Source organism: Mirounga angustirostris, unplaced genomic scaffold, assembly GCF_029215605.1.
Source record: "Mirounga angustirostris isolate CCGP_5_RB_7025 unplaced genomic scaffold, mMirAng1.0.hap1 SCAF_6, whole genome shotgun sequence".
NCBI lineage: Eukaryota > Metazoa > Chordata > Mammalia > Carnivora > Phocidae > Mirounga > Mirounga angustirostris.
In genome coordinates, this window is record NW_026991714.1 from 98,305,475 (window position 1) to 98,328,584 (window position 23,110).

Here is a 23,110-nt window from a genome sequence, read left to right on the forward strand (position 1 = left end):
TAATGTGAATATTTTTTAATAATGTGAATAGTTAAAAAAGAGAAATAATGGCCAAAATATGAATAAAATTTATTTTTAATATCCTATGTATTCTATAACTGACATAGAATGCAAATTTTTATTTAAAAAAATATTCGCAGTCCTCTTTTATTGATAACATGAGATACTTATTTCATACATTTAAATTATCTTGAGATTTGATAACAATACTTAGCTACAATGTAGCCCAGAAATGAAGATATACAAAATAGTTTTAAGAACACATGTATTTCTACCTGTGGGTACACTTACAAATCATACAAAGATACATATTTATTTTAAAATAAAGACTTTGAAAATGAAACCAGTTCATCTAATTTTTACCAAGGTATAACAAAAAATCTTTTATGCAAACAAAATTAAAATTGAAGCAGAAATAACACCTTCAGCTTAGTTTTCTAATACATCAATTAGATGGTAACTAGACTTATTATGGTGATTATTTTGCAGTAAATACAAATATTGAATCATTACATTGTGCACCTGAAACTAATATATTGTTATATGTCAATTTTACCTCAATAAAAAAAATTATAAAGTCAGAACAATTAAAATAGTTTGCATTGATCAAGAAGAATCACATCAATTCTACAAATCACTATTTCTGAGGACAACTATAATTGTTCCCTTCCCATTTCTGTCATGCTTACAATAAAAGATAAAAAGTATTCTAAACACAATAAATGGACTTCTTATATTTTAAACCATTTTAATATAAAGAATAGCAATTAAATCGTGTCTTACGTTTCTAAAGGTTATATTGCACTAAAATTATTTTACATGGAAGAACTAGTTGATGTATCATGACAAAATACCTTCAAAACATTCTTTGACATTCACATCTATATTAATGGGTACTTCACACTCCACTTAAATAAATTTTCTAGTGTATACCAAATCACCTAACAAAAACAAATCTATAATGCTAACTGTTTTGAGAGCAAAGATATTCAGTATTTATTATTACTGCCTTTGGGAAATACATTGACTTTTAAAAACAAATTTAAGTCAGTGATAGTACCTAGTACCTAGTAATAACATATGAGCAATACCTGAAAATTCTTCATTTATTGTTGAGTTTCTACAAGGCTAATTTTTAAATACAACATTTATTTTATTTAAAAACAAAAAGAAAAAGTGTCAGTCCTTTTATGCAGTGGAGCAGAATTATGAGAAAAGAGATAATAAGAATAATCTTCAATGCTGGCACCTAACCTACGTGTTTTTAAGGGTTTTTTTAAATTTTTTAATTTTTAGTAATGTCTATATCCAAAGTGGGGCTTGAACTTATGACCCCAAGATTAAGAGCATGCTCTTCTGGGTGGCCTAGCCAGGTGCACCCCCCCAAGCTATGTTTTATATAACTTAAAAATTCAGTTTTCATCATTCTGCTGCAATATAACCAAGCCTATAACCAATGTTAGAGTCTTTGAAAATCATGATTATAATTAAAGCTTGGAATTAAAGCATGATAAAGCTAATGGCAACCTCCTGAATCCCATTTTAAGTTAGTTCTACTTCCAAATAACACTTTAAAACAGTTTCAAATAACCTAACTGATTAGCCAGCATCAGCTTAGGAATTTTTTTCAATGTTCTAAGGTATAACTTTTGGCATCAAAAAGCACAAGTAAGCACTTTTGATTTGTGATGAATAAAAAAAAAATCAAGTACTAAAAAACCAGCGGTTCCTGTGACAAGGCAAATATCCCCTTCAAGTAATGTTCCTCCCAAAATTAAAGTAACATTTTATTTCTCCCTCTGAGATATTATTAAGCAAAAGAAATCATGATTTTCTTTAGTTGAGGTGAAAAAACTGCTTCATAAGTTCGTATGTTGTAAAAGCCACTGCTTGAGAGGGAACACAGCGAATGTAATTAAGAGATAAACCACGATACAATCCTCTTCGAATTCCGTGGTGTCCATAGACATACTTCATAGTCTCCCACATGGTACTGAAAGACAACGGTTAAACGATGGCACTGTTATACCCACTCAAGAAGAGACAATTTCAGGATCCGTAACAGAATTTTTTTTAAAGATTTTATTTATTTATTTGAGAGAGAGAGACATAGTACAAGTAGGGGGAGGGTCAGAGGGACAAGCACACTCCCCACTGAGCACGATGCCCAGATGGACACAGGGCTCAATCCCAGGACCCAGAGATCATTACCTGAGTGAAGTCAGATGCTTGACCCACTGAACCACCCAGGCGCCACCATAATAGCATTTTTAAAAGAAGCCAAAATGCCATCTTGAATAGCTTTTGGAAGGCAAGTGTAAAAACAATCCCAATCACAATAAAGCAGCAATTCACTCCAAACAAGTATAAGCATTATGCACCAAATTGCCGGGTTCATTAGTACAATCTATTTTGTTTGGACTATGCCTGTAACATTTACTAGCAACACTATCTCATAATAATACCTGGACTACTGGTAAGACCGCAGTCCTATCTCCCTACTTAATTTAAACATTACATTTCCTAAAGAAAATGAACAATGACAAATAGAGAACTTACAGGCACTTTTCATATTCTGGGAGAACAGTTCCTAACTGCATTCGCCGACGAGTTACATCAAATGGGTAGCTAAAAGAAGAAAAAGGCAGAAAGACTTAAAAATGATTTTTAGTGTTCTACGCAACAGTTATTGAATACAAAGCCCTATATATTATTTCCTTAGAAAAGAATGTGTTCCTATACCTTTATTGTTTTGTCGAATCTGGGAGTCAGTATATAAGCACATGAATAAATTAAATAGCAATACAAAGGTCTTGCTTTTGCTTATGTGGTTCCATTGGGTTAGATAATTCTTCTCTCTCATCATTACAATATAGAGTTCTATTCATTCCTCAAGACCAAATTAAATGCCACTTTCTGAAGATTCAAACTGGGTATTTTTCATTATTGGAACCTAAGACAGGGTTTGTCAACTTTGGCACTATTAACATTCTTAGTTGTGGGGGTAATTCTTAGTTGTGGGGGTCTATCCTGTGCACTGTGGGATGTTTAAGTGCATCCCTGGCCTCTACCCACTACATGCCAGTAGCATACCCTCAGCTGTGACAATCAAAATTGTCATTAAATAAATGTCCACTGGAGGCAAAATCACCCCCAGTTGAGAACCACTACTCTAAGAGTATTCAGCAAGTCCCCCTGTATACAGTAGACTAACAAAAATTTTTCTTTAAGGGCAAAAACCAACAATATACATATTGCATTTAGAAGACAGAGAAAATTCTATGTAAAAAAAATTACCTAAAATGAAATATACAAAAGTAATCTCTTTTAGGAGTGGGACCCCACGTGATTTTTTTAAATTACTTTTATTTTGCTAATATTGACTACTTGTATTAGGTCTTATGCTAAACAATTTACATAAACTATCGCACTCCATCTTCACAACTGCATGAAGTAGGTACTATTATCCCAACATTAATAAATTGAGTCTTAGAGACATTCTCCAGTGTGACAAGCTGCTTTCTACTTTCTTATTCAAAGATCTCCATGGTACATAATATATACCTAAATGATATATGACAAAAATAATGATATACTTTTATATATGTTTATATTTACAATGAAATGTTATAATTGAAAAGAAACCATGTTTTTTAAACCGAACAGCTTAAGAAATAACATTAACCAATCACTGAAGCTCCATATGCATTTCAATAGCATCTCCAGGAATTATTTTTTAAGGAGCGTGGTAAGAGGAAGAAACTTTATGAGAATTAAGGGACAAAAACCTCAACCTGAAGGATTTGGTTTCCAAGCAGGAAAAGATGTATGTGAGTACAAGGAATTGGTTAGTAGAAAGGAGAGAAGGTAAGAAGACCAGGTACAAGGAGTAGAACATGGGAAATAATAGTAAGAAAGAAAAAGCACGCTAGGCAGTGTTCTATAGTAAAACATGGTAAGACAGAGTGATACTTGGAAATGTACAATATGAAAATTGATTTTGAGGTATTACCAGGGCTAGAAGATTAATGGTTATCAGTAACAAATAGGAAAGCTAGGAGCTGAGGATTGTCACCAAGAGGAAGACAAGAAAGTAGTATCTGAACTATGGAGTTTGCACTGATGGCAGAAGTCCAAGTAGAAACATCCAAGAACTTGCTAGAGAAGTAATGGAGAGTCAGCAATGAAGATTTAAATAGAATTTGTTATCTGTGCAGAAGTGACCATTGAAACCATAAAGATAGATAAGCTATCCTAGATATTTATGGGAAGAGCAGAGGACTAAGGTCAGGCTGGGCCTTTAACAAATCAGCATGAATAGGTAGGAAGAGGAGGATATGAATCAGCAAAACACCTGAAAAGGGAAGGCCAGAAAGGTTGACTGCCAAGAGAGGGTACTGTTACAAAAACCCAGAACTAGGACAACTGGAAGGAAGCAAAAGAACTGAGAGGGAGCCTTTGGATTTGGTAAGAGTCTATAGGTGTAGAATACAGTTTAAGAAAAGAAGTGGGAAAGATTTTAAGGATCTAAATTGGAAGTGAGTAGTAAAGAAAAAAGGCAGTAAAAGCAAGAAGAGAATCAGGTAGCTACAGGGTGATCATGTTTCTGCAAATGAGCAAGGTTCGAGAGTCAGGTTTCCAAAAGTAAACCATACACCTTTTCTTTTTAACCTTCAACCTCCTATGATCTGCTTCCACACACACCTGCTTTCGCAAAAGTGACTCTTAATTGTAAAATCCAATGAACACTTTATGTTTTGGTACTTATCTTACTTTGACTTTTCTTTTCCATGGGATACTTTTTTGTCTTTGTGACACTACTACTTCCTGTTTTTCAGGATACTCCTCAGTCACAGAAAGCTTTTCTTCTTCTTCCTGAGAAGTTCCTGCTTCTTAGTGTTCCAGCCTCTTTTGATCTCATCTACTCAATCTCTCTTGGGCTGGGGAATTCTTGGAAATCACCTTTCCAATTACAATATAGTAATACCTTTATCTATATTCCCACTACAACTTCTATTAATATATAATTCCATTGTATTGCTACTGTCTTAATAAGAATATAGGCTTTTTGAGGCAATAACTTTGTTTTTCCTTCAGCAAATGTCCCAAAGCCTAGTACACTGTCTGGCACAAAGGTGGCCTTCAAGATTTAGTGCAAGAGAAGTGCCTCCTTATACACACACAAACACACACAAATGGTTCAAATTTCAGAAACTCATAAAGGCAAATTCATGAGAAAATATGGGTGAACACCATACTTTTTTTTTTTTTTAAGATTTTATCTATTTATTTGACAGAGAGAGACACAGCGAGAGAGGGGACACAAGCAGGGGGAGTGGGAGAGGGAGAAGCAGGCTTCCCGCAGAGCAGGGAGCCGGATGTGGGGCTCGATCCCAGGACCCCGGGATCATGACCTGAGCTGAAGGCAGACGCTTAACGACTGAGCCACCCAGGCGCCCCATATTTTTTTTTAAACATTTCCTTTTTTTTTTAAGATTTTATTTATTTATTTGATCGAGAGAGAGAAAGCACAAGAAGGCAGAGCAGCAGGCAGAGGGAGAGGGAGAAGCAGGCTCCCCGATGAGCAGGGAGCCCGATGTGGGGCTCAATCCCAAGACCCTGGGATCATGACCTGAGCCGAAGGCAGACACTTAACTGACTGAGCCACCCAGGTGCCCAGGGTAAAGACCATACACAGTAATTCTTTCTAGCTTGCTGTCTTTTTTTCATTCTTTCATTTAAAAAAATTTTTTTAAAGATTTTAAGTAATCTCTATTAGAGATAATGTGGGTCTTGAACTTACAACTCTGAGATCAAGAGTCGCATGCTATACGGACTGAGCCAGCCAAGCACCCGTCTTTCTTTTAAATGAATCCACAGGAATTTGGATGGGTTCAAACTAATTTGGTCAATTTGGCACCTAATTATTTATAAAATGCTTAAAGTGCTACATCTGGAAAAATGTATTCAATTACTGCTTATATTTTGCAAGGTATCCTGTGTTTTAATAATCTATTAGAAAAACTAAAATGATTAATGCTGAAAATCAAGACTGAGAAACTGCAATTTGATTGAATTAAGTTAATGAAGAAACTTACGATATTGTCTGTGCTATTGCTCCAGCAACACCACCACAAAGTAAGTTTATGTGGGTTTTCAGAACTAAGACATTAGGGTTGTCTGATGAAGGTCTGCCAAGAAGGGTAGGAGCATGGGAAAGCCCAACACTCTTTAAGGTACCAAAGGTAAAAAACGAAACACCTGAAATACAAAATACAGATTCACCACTATGCTTAACATTACATTAACCATGAAAAGACACCATTCTTCGTAATAAACAATTAACTCAAGGAACAAACTATACATTTCCTGATTTCTGATGTTTGGCTTATTCTATAAGAAAAAGGTTTAATTAATGTTTATAAATAGCCTAAAGATGACAAAATTACCATCTATAAAAATTATAGCTGTGGTTTTCATACACTTATACTTCAGTTTACTGAATAAAGGCAGTAGTTGAGTATAAATGCCACCTTATATATTAATAGAATTAAGTAGTTTTCTAAGGTTTCACATGAGTAAAACTTAAATTCATGATTAGTAATTACAAGTATATATGACAACTGATATTCACAATAACAATGACAGTGGTAAGATAAAAGCAAAAACTTTAGGAGTGACAAAGAATTGTTATTTTAACTCAGTGTCTAATTTTGTCTTCAAGGAAGAGTTGTGACCATGAGAGAAATGTTCATATTGGATCACAAGACACGTGAAATCTAATAAATATTATCAATAACATGCACTTGGTGCTTGCTGAACATTTACATGATTTTATAATTGACCCATTAAAGTCTCACATTAACAAAATAAAGAATAGAATTCAAGCAATCCTATCAACTAAACATTACTCAAGATAACTTGATATCTGGGGCGCCTGGGTGGCTCAGTTGTTGGGCATCTGCCTTTGGCTCGGGTCACGGTCCCAGGGTCCTGGGATCGAGCCCCGTGTCGGGCTCCCTGCTCAGCAGCGAGCCTGCTTCTCCCTCTCCCACTCCCCCTGCTTGTGTTCCCTCTCTCGCTGTGTCTCTCTCTGTCAAAATAAATAAATGAAGTCTTTAAAAAAAAAAAAAAAAGATAACTTGATATCTACTAAATTTTAAAAAATATTTAAAATATACATGATGCTTAACAAGAAATGAGCACTAACAAAAATTCAGTCTAGGAGAATACCTCAATATATGCATTTATTCATTTTTTTTTTAAGATTTTATTTATTTATTTGACAGAGAGAGACACAGCAAGAGAGGGAACGCAAGCAGGGGGAGTGGGAGAGGGAGAAGCAGGCTTTCCGCGGAGCAGGGGCCCGATGCGGGGCTCGATCCCAGGACCCTGGGATCATGACTTGAGCCGAAGGCAGACGCTTAACGACTGAGCCACCCAGGCGCCCCTATTCATTTTTTTTTAAGATTTATTTATTTATTTGTCAGAGAGAGAGAGAGCGCACAAACAGGGGGAGCAGGAGACAGAGGGAGAAGCAGGCTCCCTGCTGAGCAAGGAGCCGGATGCGGGACTCAATCCCAGGACCCTGGGATCACGACCTGAGCCAAAGGCAGACACTTAACTGACTGAGCCATCCAGGCGTCCCTGCATTTATTCTTTATACAGAATTCTTATTATAGTATTTTGAATTGATGGTATACAATTTTAGAATATTCATAAACTTTTACATTTGGGAAATCTATTTTAAAGACTTAATCCAACATCTGAAAAAGCTCACAATGAGGAAATTCATAGCAAGTTAAATATAAGTTGAAAAAATTAGAAATATATAAATGATGTGGAATAGTATTCAGTGAAATATGATGCAACTAATAAGGACATTTGTGAAGAGTATTCAAATATATGAAAAATGTTTGGGAAATGGGGGAAAATGAAGAAACAAAATTATATATACACTATAATTAGGTTAAAATATATTTTAAAAACAAAAAATTTAAAGAAGAAAATAGAGCAAAAAATTTTAAAGTTCTGCTTCCAACACAGCAATCTAGGTATTCCTTTTTTTTTTTTTTAAGATTTTATTTATTTATTTGACAGAGAGAGACACAGTGAGAGAGAGAACACAAGCAGGGGGAGTGGGAGAGGGAGAAGCAGGCTTCCTGCAGAGCAGGGAGCCCGATGCGGGGCTCGATCCCAGGACCCTGGGATCATGACCTGAGCCGAAGGCAGACACTTAACGACTGAGCCACCCAGGCACCCACAATCTAGGTATTCTGAATGACTTTGTCATTGTTATTGGACTTGCAAAAAGGGTGAGAAGGTCTCCAAAAACCCCAGCACCACAGCCTTCCAAAAATATAAGCTGGAGCCCACTTGGGAATTGTGGGCCCATGAGAGAGGTGAAGTGACTCAGTACAATGAAGCCAATAGCAGAAAGCTATTGAGATGGATCTTGCCACTGGGTTTGCAGAAGATGGAATCACTGGATCTGAAACTCGGAGATTAAGATCAAGTAATGGGCTCATAATTAAAGAACATCAACCATAGAAGGAGGCAAATAAATTTATACATTTATAAAATAGTGGGTAAGGTTCAGAAAAATCAGTGAACAAGAAAGAAATTTTTGAAAACATAAAAAGAAAAGCCACAGGTATAAATCAAATAGCAAAGTATAGAAACAAGTACAAATGTTATCAATAATCACAACTATTAGGTGGGCTAATTGGCAATTAGGGATTTTACAGACCAGATTTTTAAAAATATCCAGTTATATAATGATTGCAAAAGAAATACCTAAAACATAAAGACACGAAAAAGTAGAAGATAAAAGGATGAAAAAAGATATACCAGGAAATATTAACTTGGATCTATCCAAAAACTAATTATGAGTTAAGGGGAGGGGGCAGGGATTTGAACCATGAATATACTAGATAATATTAAGAATTCTTGGGGCGCCTGGGTGGCTCAGTCGTTGAGCGTCTGCCTTCGGCTCAGGTCATGATCCCGGGGTCCTGGGATCGAGTCCCACATCGGGCTCCCTGCTCGGCAGGAGGCCTGCTTCTCCCTCTCCCACTCCCCCTGCTTGTGTTCCTGCTCTCGCTATCTCTCTGTCAAATAAATAAATAAAATCTTTAAAAAAAAAAAGAATTCTTTTTTAGGGGCACCTGGGTGGCTAAGCGTCTGCCTTTGGCTCTGGTCATGATCTCCAGGTCCTGGGATAGAGCACCATGTCTGGCTCCCAGCAGCGGGGACTCTGCTTCTCCCTCTCCCTCTGCCTCTCACCCTACTTGTGCTCTTTCTGTCTCTCTCTCTCTCTCTCTCTCTCAAATGAATAAACAAAATTAAAAAAAAAAAAAGAATTTGGGCACCTGGTGGCTCAGTCGTTAAGCGTCTGCCTTCAGCTCAGGTCATGATCCCAGGGTCCTGGGATCGAGCCCCGCATCGGGCTCCCTGCTCAGCGGGAAGCCTGCTTCTCCCTCTCCCTCTCCCCCTGCTTATGTTCCCTCTCTCGCTGTGTATCTCTCTGTCGTAAATAAATAAAATCTTAAAAAAAAAAAAAAATTTTTTTTAAAGTTCATGATGGTATACGGTTATGCTTTATAAAAAAAGCATAGAGAGGAGCTGAATACTGAAATACTGTGGATGAAATAAAGTGGATTTGCTTTAAAACAATTTGGGATGAGAGTGGAGGGAATATTTAGGGGCACAGATGAAAAAAGACTGGTAGTAAGTTGATCGTTGTTGAAGGTAGGTGCTAGGTGCATGGTGGCTCATTACACTATTGCCTACTTTCAAATATGTTTGAAATTTTCCACATTTTAAGCAAAAACAATAAATAATAAACTCATGGGATGCAGCTGAAGCAGGATTTGGCGGGGGGGGGGGGGGGCTACATTAGGGGAAAAAAAACCCAAAGGTTGAAAATGAATGAGGTAAGCATCCAACTGAAGAATAAACCTAAGGAAGAAGGAGATAATTAAGAAATGAACAAGAATCAATGAAATGGAAAATAAAGGTAGACTAGAGAAGAAAATAAAAGCCAAAACTGATTCTTTGAAAAATCTAATAACTGATTAAACAAATAAAAATGAAAAAAAGGGGCATGACAATAGAACAGATTAAAAAAATATGAAGAAATAAGGGAATTCTTTTGCCAAAAAAAAAGAAAACTAATACAAAAGGGTCAAGTTTAAAATGGAAAAGAAAGGTATGAATTACCAAAAATGGTTCACAAAAGATAGAAAACCTGAATGTTCCTACAACCATTTAAGAAATTAAACCAGGATTTAAAAATCATCCACAATGAAAACTTTCAAGAAACGGATAATTCTAATTATTTTATAGAGATTATTCCTGAAGATGGAAAATGAGGAAATACTCTTCAACTCATTTATAAGACCTATATAACCTTGATACCCAAACCACACAAGGATATTATAAGAAAAGAAAATTACAAGCTAATCTCATTTAGAAATACAGATGTAAAACTTCTAAAAACAATTAGCAAACTTAATTCAACGGGATATAAAAAGGTCATGATGTCATAACCAATTTGGGTTGATCTTAGAACATCTATTAATGTCATTCATCATATTAACAGATTAACGGAGAAAACTTATGATCACCTCTGTAAATGCAGGAAAGGATGTCTGATAAAATTCAACATCAATTCACATAAAAATTCTTACCAAAACTTCCTTAACGCCATACATCAACATTATGCTAAGTGAAGAAGTATTACAATAGTCCCTTTAAAATCATTAAGGAGCCAAAATGCCCAGTATCATCACTTCTATCCACTGCTGCATTGTAGGTCCTTAGCTATTACAGTAAACTAAGATAAACATAAATAAATAAGGAAATAAGGATTAGAATGGAAATTTAAAAAATGATATTATTTGTACAGGATATGAATTGCCCACACAGAAACCCCAAAGCATCTACAAGTAACATGGTGGCTGGCTATAATATCAATAAGTAGAATAATGGCTAGCTATAAGATCATATAAAATTAAGTCAAACAGTAAACTGAAATGTAATTTTCTAAAAGACACAACACAGCTTATATGGTATCTATAAATATATCTAACAAAAATGTCCAAGACATTCAACATCCCAACAAGGGTTTTTGTGCAGTATCAAAAACTGATTCTAAAATGTGCATGGAATAGCAGAATATCTATAGTTCTTACATTCCTTAAAAAAAAAAAAAAAGCAAAAAGCATAAGGTAAACGGACTTGTCCTACCAAATATAAAGACTCAGAAAACTGCACTCTATTATTTTTTTAGAAGCACCACTGCAGATCACTGGGGAAAGGAGGGGCTATTTAATAAATGGTCCTGGATCAAATGGTTATCCTTAAGGAAGAAAAAAATAAATCTAAATGGAATAGGGGCTTGAGTACAAAATGCTAAAATTTAAAAATCATTCTTAGAAAAGAATAAAAGATCAAGATTCTGCCAAATTTGAAAATACCTGCATATGGAGCCATTCCTAATATAGTGGGCATCAGGCCTCTGTAAAATCCAAGGAAACCACCTTCCTTTTGAATGAAGAAAAATTAGAAGTGAGATTATATTGTGCTTAGTATGAAAACATCATAAAAACAAAACCTACATTCCAATGAAAAAATTATTTTGGAACCCACCCTTAAACATAGATGTGTCATAATTATTATTAATATCAACCATAAAAGAGTTTAAATAACTTCAAAATATCAGTAGAACTTGTGACTCTTGATCTTGGGGTCAAGAGTTCAATCCCCATGTTGAGCACAGAGCGTACATAAAAAAAAGGGGGGGCACAATATAGGTGAGAAAAGTAAATGTGAAATACCTTTGCATAAATTGTTTTGAATGCATGAATAATTCCTGTATAAGTGTGTTCCCCTTTCACCTGGAATGCTAGGCGTACTCTCACCATGTCAAGAGGGTAAGTACAGATAACTGCTGTCATACCTGAAAAAAAAGTAGAAACTTAAATGTAAAATCATATATATGTATCTTCCTATCATTAGTAGTGTTCTCAAATTACAGCGATGTTGAAAACACAATGCAATAAAAAATGATAGTTTACTGAGAATTATATCATAATATCATCAGCTGAAAAACAACCTTGTAAGCAAAGGGTCACTTTGTAAAATCTTTTCAAATTCTTCCCACTGTGAAGTTATATTATTAACAGGAAAATAGTACAGTATCGGTGGATCATGAGTATTTTTTTAAATTCTATTTCTTGTCTATTCCCAGGTAGGATACCAGAAAGAAAAAACTATCTTCTAGCACTAGGCAAGATATTTGACTTTTTATTTACTATCTCTGATCCTAAAATGAAGAGATGCTTTACTTACCAAAGGAATTCTTTCTTTTTTTTTTTTTTTTAAGATTTTATTTATTTATTTGACAGAGAGAGTGAGGGTGTACACATGAGCAGTGGAAAGGGAAACGGAGAAGCAGGCTTCCCGATGAGCAGGGAGCCTGACACAGGGCTCAATCCCAGGACCCTGGGATCATGATCTCAGCCGAAGGCAGATGCTTAACCGACCGAGCCACCCAGGCGCCCCTTGGAATTCTTATAAAAATAAAATAAAGGCATTTTTTTTTTAAACTTCAAAGCATGATCATTATTTTCTTTTTAGTACTTTGGTAAATTTGTTGTTGATGAAACATAATAAAAATATAAATGCTCATAGTCATAGAAAAATTTGTTTTAGGAATAAAAATCTGATAAGCAAATTTAGTATTAAGTTCTAGATTTTCATCAATATATAATTTTCAAATTGCATGAACTATCCAGCTGAGCTATTTTAATTAAATCATTTATTTTTTTTAAAAGATTTTATTTATTTATTCATGAGAGACAGAGAGAGAGAGAGAGGCAGAGGCAGAGGGAGAGGCAGGCTCCCCGCAGAGCAGGGAGCCCAACGCGGGACCCGATCCCAGGACCCTGGGATCATGACCTGAGCCAAAGGCAGACGCTTAACCAACTGAGCCACCCAGGTGTCCCTTAAATCATCTATTTTTAAAATAAATATTACCTTTAAAAAATTTTTCAGTATAGTTAACATATAGGTTAGTTTCAGGTATATAATATAGTTTCAACAATTCTATACATTACTCAGTGCTCATCAAGATTATGTGTACTCCTAATCCCCTTTACCTAGTTCACCCATCCCCCCATCCACCTCCCCTCTGGAAACCATCTATTTGTTCCCTATAGTTTTTTGTTTGTTTGTTTGTTTTTAAGATTTTATTTATTTGACAGAGAGAGACACAGCAAGAGAAGGGAACACAAGCAGGGAGAGTGGGAGAGGGAGAGGGAGAAGCAGGCTTCCCACCAAGCAGGGAACCTGACATGGGGCTCGATCCTAGGACCCTGGGATCATGATCTGAGCCGAAGGCAGACGCCCAACTATCTGAGCCACCCAGGCGCCCCTGTTCCCTATGGTTGACTCTGGTTTTTGTTTTGGAGGGTTTTTTGGGTCTTTTTTCCCTTTGTTCCTTTGTTTCTTAAATTCCACCTATAAGTGAAATCATTCGGTATTTTTCTCTCTCTGACTTATTTGGCTTACCATTATATTCTCTAGCTCCAGCTATGTTGTTGCAAATGGCAAGATTTCATTCTTTTTTGTGGCTGAATAATATTCCTCTGTGTGTGTGTGTGTGTGTGTGTGTGTGTGTATCTCTCACATCTTCTTTATCCATTAATCTATTGATGGCCACTAGGGCTGCTTCCATAATTTGGTTATTGTAAATAATGCTGCAAAAAACATAGGGGTGTGTATATCCTTTGGAATTAATATTTTCATATTCTTTGGGTAAATACGCAGTAGTGGAATTACTGGATCATATAGTAATTCTATTTTTAATTTTTTGAGGAATTTCCATTGTCTTGCACCAGTTTGCATTCCCACCAACAGTGCACGAGGGTTCCTGTATGTCCACATCCTTGTCAATACTTGTTTCTTGAGTTATTTTAGCCATTCTGATCAAGATGTGGGTGATATCTCATTGTGGTTTTGATTTGCATTTCCCTGATGAAGGGTGATGTTGAGCATCTTATGTGTCTGTTGGCCATCTGTATGTCTTCTTTGGAGAAATGTCTGTTCATGTCTTCTATTTTTTAATTGGATTATTTGGGTATTTTTATGTTGGGTTATATCAGTTCTTTATATATTTTAGATACTAACCTTTATTGGATATATCATTTGCAAATATCTTCTCCCATCCAGTAAGTTGTCTTTTAGTTTTGTTGATAGTTTATTACACAGAGAGCTTTTTATTATTTTTTTAACTTTTCAAAACATTTTATTAGTTGAGAGAGAGAGAGAGAGCGAGAGAGAGCACGAGCAGGGTGAATGGCAGAGGGAGAAGCAGACTCCTTGCTAAGCAGGGCACCCAATGTGGGAATCAATCCTGGGACTCTGGGATCATGACCTCAGCTGAAGGCAGACGCTTAACCCACTGAGCCACCCAGGCACCATCTTATTATTTTTAAAGATTTTATTTATTTGAGAGGCAGAGAGCACAAGCAGGGGGAGGGACAGAGAGACAAGCAGACTTCCTCCCACTGACCCACCACCCAGGCACCCCTATTTATTATTATTGTTATTATTATTTTTTAAGATTTTATTTATTTATTTGACAGAGAGAGAGCACAACCAGGGGGAGCAGCAGAGGGAAAGGGAAAAGCAGGCTCTCCACCAAGCAAGGAGACCGATGCAGGGCTCGATCCCAGGACTCTGGGATCATGACCCAACTTGAAGGCAGACGCTTAATGGATTAAGCCACCCAGGCGCCCCACCCCAATTTATTTATTTTTTTAATTTTATTTTGAAGTAATCTCCATACTCAACATGGGGCTCAAACTTACAACCTCGAGATCAAGAGTCACACAACTCGGGCGCCTGGGTGGCTCAGTTGGTTAAGCGACTGCTTTCGGCTCAGGTCATGATCCTGGAGTCCCTGGATCGAGTCCTGCATCGGGCTCCCTGCTCGGCAAGGAGTCTGCTTCTCCCTCTGACCCTCCCCCCTCTCATGTGCGTGCTCTCTCTCTCTCATTCTGTCTCAAATAAATAAATAAAATCTTTAAAAAAAAAAAAAAAAAAAAAAGAGTCACACAACTCTACCCACTGAGCCAGCCAGGAGCCCCAGAACCTTTTTATTTTGATGTAGTAAAAATCTTCTATTTTTTGTAAAATACCAAAGAAATGTACATCCAATGTAGAAAAATTAGACCAAATAGATAATAAATTAAACATATACATATTCATCCACCAGTAATAATCACTTAAATATATAATATCTCAAATCTTTATACATGTGTATTTACACATATGTAAACACACATTTAAAATGTGATAATAGGGGCGCCTGGGTGGCTCAGTTGTTAAGCGTCTGCCTTCAGCTCAGGTCATGATCCCAGGGTCCTGGGATCGAGCCCCGCATCGGGCTCCCTGCTCCGCGGGAAGCCTGCTTCTCCCTCTACCAGTCCCTCTGCTTGTGTTCCCTCTCTCGCTGTGTCTCTCTCTGTCAAATAAATAAAATCTTAAAAATAAAATAAAATAAAATGTGATAATGTAATTCTGGGGCGGCTGGCTGGCTCAGTCAGTATAGTATTCACCTCTTAACCTTGGGGTCATGAGTTCAAGCCCCACATTGGATGTGGAGATTACTACAAAATAAAAAACAAATTCAATATTATCTGGATGTACCTTTTTTTTTTCTTTGACAGACAGAGAGAGAAGAGAGAGAGAACACAAACAGGGTGAGCTGCAAAGGGAGAAGGAGAAGTGGACTCCCTACTGAGCAGGGAGCCCGATGTGGGACTTGATCCCAGGACCGTGGGATCATGACCTAAGCCAAAGGCAGGCGCTTAACTGACTGAGCCACCCAGGCACCCCTGGATGTACCTTAATTAATTAAAACAATCCTCTTAGGGGCACCTGGGTGGCTCAGTCGTTAAGCGTCTGCCTTCAGCTCAGGTCATGATCCCAGGGCCCTGGGATCGAGCCCCGCATCAGGCTCCCTGCTCTGCGGGAAGCCTGCTTCTCCCTCTCCCACTCCCCCTGCTTGTGTTCCCTCTCTCACTGTGTCTCTCTCTGTCAAATAAATAAATAAAATCTTTAAAAAAAAAAACAATCCTCTTAGACATTTAGGTTGTCTAACCTAATTTGCTATATGCTCCATTATTTGCTATATGATATTGTAATAGCGAAAAATGCTTTGGTGAATGACCTTATAACTAAATATTTTTGTGTACCATTTTCATTATAGATAAATTCCTAAAATAGAATTATTAGGTCAAAGACTAAGGCTATTAATACAAATCGTCTTCCAGAAAAACTGTGTCAATTTGTAATGTCAGCCATTAGAACAAAAGTCCTATTTTCCTGACTGCTCAGGAGCATTAGACAATTAGACAATTAGAATATTCAATTATTGGATAATTTTCCCAACATTTAATGGACAAAAAGCATCCTCGCTGTTATTCTGGCTTGTTTCTTATATGACTTTTTCTTTTTTTCCTCCTTTTTTTTTTTGGTGGTTTTGTAACTTTATTTGACACTCAGCTGTCAGTTCTCATCCACATTGTATAGATTTTTCAAAGTGGTGCCAGATTTTTTAAAATGGTTACCTATTTTGTATATAGGTAACCAACACATATAGCTTCTTTGATGAATCTTCATCCTCATTACATTTTTTTTCCTTTATTTTTTAAAAAATTCATTTGAGAGAGAGAGAGAGCACAAGCAGGGGCAGCAGGCAGAGGGAGAAGCAGGCTTCCCGCCAAGCAGGGAGCCCGAGGCGAGGCTCGATCCCACGACCCTGGGATCATGACCGGAGCCGAAGGCAGACGCTTAACTGACTGAGCCACCCAGGTGCCCCATGTAGGCTTTTAACACTACCTTTTAAACATGATAAATTTGGGTGCCTAGGTGGCTCAATCAGTTAAGCACCTGCCTTTGGCTCCTGTCATGATCTCAGGGTCCTGGGATTGAGCCCTGAATTGAGCTCCCTGTTCAGTGGAGAGTCTGCTTCTCCTCCCTCTCCCTTTGCCCCTCTCCTCTGTTCATGCTCTTTCTCTCAAATAAATAAATAACATCTTAAAAATAAATAAGTAACTAATTAATTTTAATAAGTAAAATGATTTCCATTCTAGGAGCTCCTGGGTGGCTCAGTTGGTTAAGCATCTGACTCTTGATTTCTGCTCAGGTCATGATCTCAGGGTTGTGAATTAGAGCCCCCAAGTCAGGCTCCACTCTGGGCCTGGAGCCTGATTAAGATTTTCTCCCTCCCTCTCCCACATGGGTGCACTCTCTCGCATAAAACAAACAAACAAACAAACAGTGATTTCCATTCTCTTGGCCTAATTTAACTTTTTAAATTTTTTTTTCTGTCTGTTTAATTTTATTTATTAGACCTGAGGTATCTTACCCCATTTACTTAGCAAATGCTACTGTAATTTTGCATCCATTTTTATCAGCCCAGACCTAAATCTATACTAACTTTCAGAGCTTCCACGACTCCCTGAAAAAGTCTACATCAGTTTGCCATCCCTTGTACAGGAGGTGGAAAAGAATGTTCTTATGTTATTATCTAGGTATCTTTCATAGCATCTCTACCTGGGTAGTTATAACATTATCTGAGCTAAAAACCTAGACAGCTAATATACAGGTAATACTTCAGTGCAAACACATGCAACTCGGGTGCCTGGGTGGCTCAGTTGGTTAAGTGACTGCCTTTGGCTCAGGTCATGATCCTGGAGTCCCTGGATCGAGTCCCGCATCGGGCTCCCTGCTCGGCAGGGAGTCTGCTTCTCCCTCTGACCCTCCCCCCTCTCATGTGCTTGCTCTCTCTCATTCTCTCTCTCTCAAATAAATAAATAAAATCTTTAAAAAAAACAAAAAAAACACATGCAACTCTTTTGTTTTCCTTCGAGAATGACAAAAACTAAATTCCTTTAGTCAATGAAGGGAAAGTCAGTTTAAATAATATGTGAAGTAATGGAATTTAATTTTAAATACAAGCAATACTTTGGATCAAGATTAGCCTAATGATGGTCAGAACAGGTTTGACTGACAGAAGAAAAGGCTGACTTATGATTAGCGTATCTGTGGTATAGCTGTGATACTTTAAACCTTCCATTCTTTAGTTTGCCCATAGCAATAAAGACTATGTGCCAAGCACACCATATCAGGCACCTTACAAATACCACCTTTAATCCTCACATGCCAAACACCACCAACAATCCTACAAGGTAAAAGATGGATATTATTATTACTGCTTTAAATTTGAGAATATTGAGGTTCAAAGTAGTTAAGTAACTTGACCAAATTCATAGTTTTCTGTATCACAGAGTAGGATTCAAAACAAAGTTTTCTGGCTCAACCCAGACATACGTTGCTTTCCTGTCATTTTGTTTCCTTATTAAACATTTGCTTAGTAATTTCTAAACTTAATTTTTTATTTCAGAAATTCCATCAGTCTAGTGATTAGAACTGTCAATTCTCCACTGCAGCCAGTTTGATTTGTGAGCTCTTTATCTGTGCTATTTGTTTTTTGTTTTTTTTTTAAGATTTTATTTATTTATTTGACAGAGAAAGACACAGTGAGAGAGGGAACACAAGCAGGGGGAGTGGGAGAGGGAGAAGCAGGCTTCCCACTGAGCAGGGAGCCCGATGCGGGGCTTGATCCCAGGATCCTGGGATCATGACCTGAGCCGAAGGCAGACGCTTAACAGACGGAGCCACCCAGGTGCCTCTGTGCTATTTGTTTTCAATCTATTCATTTTCAAACTTCTAATGGTATTCAAACCAGCCAGGTATGGCAGTCAACGCAGTGACTTTTCTAAATGGCTTCTTTTAAGCTGAATCTAAATTAATACAGTACAAAGGTGGTGTTCCTGAGACAAGGTTTGGCAATAACATTGAGGGGCGCCTAGGTGGCTCAATTGTTAAGCATCTGCCTTCGGCTCAGGTCATGAACCCAGGGCCCTGGGATCGAGCCCCACATGGGGCTGGGCTCCCTGCTCCATGGGAAGCCTGCTTCTCCCTCTCCCACTCCCCCTGTTTGTGTTCCCTCCCTCACTGTGTATCTCTCTGTCAAATAAATAAATAAAATCTTTAAAAAAACAAAAAAAACTACATGTTTTGAAAGTTGGCTTAATTTTTTTTACAGGCTGTCCTAAAGATTTTGCAAGGGAAATTTTTAGAAAATAAAATTAGGAGAGATTATCTATAAAACAATTCCATCTTTAATGGAATGTTTCACATTAAGAAGTGTAATGAAGAGAATCAAAAGGCTGACCATTTTAGGGCTTGATTGTGCTGACACAACATAACTTGGTTAAAGTTCAGATTTTGCAGGGGCGCCTGGGTGGCTGAGTCGTTAAGCATCTGCCTTCGGCTCAGGTCACGATCCCACGGTCCTGGAATCTAGCCCCGCATCGGGCTCCCTGCTCTGTGGGAAGCCTGCTTCTCCCTCTTCCACTCCTCCTGCTTGTGTTCCTTCTCTCGCTGTCTCTCTCTCTGTCAAACAAATAAATAAAGTAAAATCTTTTAATAGATAAATAAATAAATAAATAAAATCCAGATTTTGCTAGGATTTTCCCAATTCATCACTATCCATTTTATTTTTACAACTGCTATTAATTTTTACAGCTCCTATTTTTTTCTCTTCCCTAATCTGGATCACTTTGGTCTTGCCTATCCCATTTGCTCCCACTGACTCCATTTCTTCTTCCCTTCTTACATGTTCCAAGTCTTCTAGTTGCCTTCTTACTGGCGTCAGGTGGCTTAACATGAAATAATTGTGAGTTAACAAAGTGGCACATGATAAATTGGTAGAAAATGCATATGTTCGGGCGCCTGGGTGGCTCAGTTGGTTAAGCAACTGCCTTCGGCTCAGGTCATGATCCTGGAGTCCCAGGATCAAGTCCCACATCAGGCTCCCTGCTCAGCAGGGAGTCTGCTTCTCCCTCTGACCCTCCCCCCTCTCATGTGCTCTGTCTCTCATTGTCTCTCTTGCAAATAAATAAAATCTTAAAAAAAAAAAAAAAGAAAATGCATATGTTCAGAAATCGGTAAAGGTACACAGGGCATTAGCTTAAAAGTTGCAAGACCATGAGTCAGACAGGAATTGGCAAGACATAAGTCAGACTGAGGAACAGGCATAATTTAATTGTACATCAGAGAATGGTGAAAAATAATGCCAACGATTACTGGAATGCTAAATTTGTGACCTAGTTTCACAATATTTTAGCCAGTTTGTTTTGCCATGTTTTCATATATTTCTTTTAAATTTAAAAAATCAATCCAATCTTCCTAAAGAAAAACAAAACCTGTTAGCATTTGTCAAAAAGAAACAACAGGGGAGGGCGCCTGGGTGGCTCAGTTGGTTAAGTGTCCACCTTCGGCTCAGGTCATGATCCCAGGGCCCTGGGATTGAGCCCCCAATTGGGCTCCCTGCTCAGTGGGGAGTCTGTGTGTGTGTCTCTCTCTCTGCGGCTCCCCCTGCTTGTGCTCTCTATGTCAAATAAATAAAATTTTTAAAAATAATAAATAATAAAATCTTTTAAAAAAAGAAACAACAGGTTTAAAAAAAAAAGAAAAAGAAAAAAGAAACAACAGGCCCAAAATGGAGTCACTTGTGCTAAGCCCTTATCACCAAACCAAGTCTTAATACTTAACTAAATGCAGTTTCAACCTTCTCCAGGAAGGTGCCCACTCTTTCTCTCTTCCCCTTCTGGTTATAAAAGCTTTCCATTTTGTGCAGCTCCCCAGACCTATTTCCTTGCTAGATGGGATGCTGCCCAAAGCATGAATTGTTGAAAAAGCCAATCTGATCCTCAAATTATCTCAGTTGAATTTTGTTACACAAGGATATAAAAATCACCAAGTTTTGTTGTTGTTTTTCAATATTCCTAAAAACAACTTAATGATTTCAATGTAATTTTAAACCCTGGAATGCAAGCAGAGGATTCTTAATAATTTTGCACTCTGAAATATTGAAAACGAATTAGTGACTTTAAATGTTTACTTATTTTTGGAATGAAGGGGAGGTAAGAAATATTCTTCTGATAATCATATTTTACCCTTCACTCTAAGCATAAAACTATGAAGCCCTCTACAGGGCTAGAAATAGACTTCTACAAACCCTAACTACAGAAAAAGATTATGATGTCTTGCATTGTTCAAACTAAAAATAATATTACACTGTAAAATAAGTTTGAGGATATCCAACTAAGTTCTGATTTTCCTCACAATGACTACATTAATGCTTTTTCAAAATACCAAAAGTCCGTGCTTTGCTGGGGACTTAAGCATGGGTATGGTCTACCTGTCAAGTAATCCCGTACTAGCATTATTTTCCTGATTTGAACTTTTCTCATTTCAACTAATTTATTTTTTATTTTTAAACTATTTATTTTTGACTTATGATCAAAACTGATCAAATTGTCAAAAGAACTTAGGAGTATGGACTCTAGAGTGAGCCTGATTGAGTTCAAATTAGACTCCACCACTAACTAGCTGTGTGACCTTGAGCAAATTACTTAACCTGGGTGTCAGCTTCAGAATCTATAAAATGGATTTCACAATAAGTCATTACCCAAATTAGGGTTTTATGAAGCTTAAGTGAGTTAATATATGTAAATAAATGCTTAAAATAATTCCTAATGTATACTAAATATTATATCTAAATGTTAGCTATTATTATTCTCCCAGTCTTTTTCAAGCTATTCATTTTTTGACCCTTTCTTTTGTGAACCAAATCCCATTTGTCTCCTCTTTTTACCCAAATTCTTCCATTCTCAATCACTTCCTGCACATCAAGAATTCAAATAAAAAGAAAAATATTTTGTTAATAATATAAAAAGAAAAAAAAACAATCAGAGGTTTATTGGAGAGGAATATGTAACAAAGTGGGAACTTAGCTTGACTGTTAGTAATCAGACTGACATATATGTCAGTCATCCACATGGTGACTGGGATTTTTCAATTCATAAACCTAGTGTCTCCCATTTTGGCCTTTTTTCTATACTCACATATCTCTCCCTTACTATTCTAACTAGCACTGCTTTACAGAGAGGCCAAAAAAGTCTTCCAAGTGCAATTAAGGGAAATCAGAAACTACCTACCTCAAACAGTGGTGGTGGTAGTTTTCTTCTTCCCCATTTTACAACCACAATCCAATACAGAAAGCAGTATATCTTCACCTACCAGGAAGCAACGAGACTCAATCAAGTTGAGATGTGCCTGCAATTTTTGTGTATGTGCAAACTTCTCTTTTCCTCCCTTAGTCAAGAAACTGAGGACTTAATGATGAATCCAAACCGACTGAGATTGCTTTTTCCCTAGATTCTCACCCTCTTATCGTCTCCATAGTATAGAATCCAGGAATTGTCGCAGCCCAAGAACATACTTTTTTTTTTTTTAAATATTTCATTTATTTATTTGACAGAGAGAAAGAGACAGCGAGAGAGGGAACACAGCAGGGGGAATGGGAGAGGGAGAAGCAGGCTTCCCGCTGAGTAGGGAGCCCGATGCGGGGCTCAATCCCAGGACCCTGGGATCATGACCTGAGCCAAAGGCAGACGCTTAACAACTGAGCCACCCAGGCGCCCCTCAAGAACATATTTTAATCAGCAATTAGATTTTGCTGATTTGCAAAGCTTTGAAGAGCTCAACATTACCTCATAATCACTGTATAAAATACAAAAATCCTATGATTACAAATTATATTTGTAACCACAATACCAAAAACAGATAATTCTTGGTCATTAAAACTTCAGAGATCATATTCTGAAAATATGGCAAATATGAATTTTTTATTCTGCTCCAGCAAAAAGCATAAAGAACTTCTTAACAAAGGAACTTACACTATAAGGCAGAGGCAGTAGAGGGAAGATGAAAGAGGACTTCAACCACTTCCATTTTGACCTCAGTCTGTACTTTCTAATTGCTTAAGTTCTTCTTTCCAGCTTACCTCTTAACTCAGGCAAAAGACCAAGTGGTTTAGACTTGCTGCAAAGCATCCTGTGAGCATCCCTCAAGCAGTAACAACTGCCCTGAGCCAGCAAGACCCCGTGGGGTTGATCTCACAACA

At 37.3% G+C, this 23,110-nt stretch overlaps 1 protein-coding gene across 4 annotated transcripts in view; it reads right to left on the reverse strand.

The window, feature by feature from the left end:
• Positions 1-248: 248 nt before the first annotated feature.
• SLC25A16 (solute carrier family 25 member 16) overlaps positions 249-23,110 on the reverse strand; it is a 49,227-nt gene continuing 26,365 nt past the window's right edge. The window contains exons 3-9 of one of the 4 annotated variants that reach the window (XM_054508181.2): positions 22,143-22,220; positions 19,313-19,533; positions 11,841-11,962; positions 11,481-11,547; positions 6,099-6,261; positions 2,560-2,628; positions 249-1,993 (exon numbers count right to left, since the gene is read on the reverse strand). In XM_054508181.2, coding sequence (XP_054364156.1) covers positions 1,837-1,993; positions 2,560-2,628; positions 6,099-6,261; positions 11,481-11,547; positions 11,841-11,960 — 576 coding nt within the window. In that variant the 5' untranslated portion in view covers positions 11,961-11,962; positions 19,313-19,533; positions 22,143-22,220 and the 3' untranslated portion in view covers positions 249-1,836. The remainder of the gene's footprint in view (positions 1,994-2,559; positions 2,629-6,098; positions 6,262-11,480; positions 11,548-11,840; positions 11,963-19,312; positions 19,534-22,142; positions 22,221-23,110) is intronic. The other 3 variants (XM_054508182.2, XM_054508183.2, XM_045877952.3) reach the window with 3 other exon arrangements.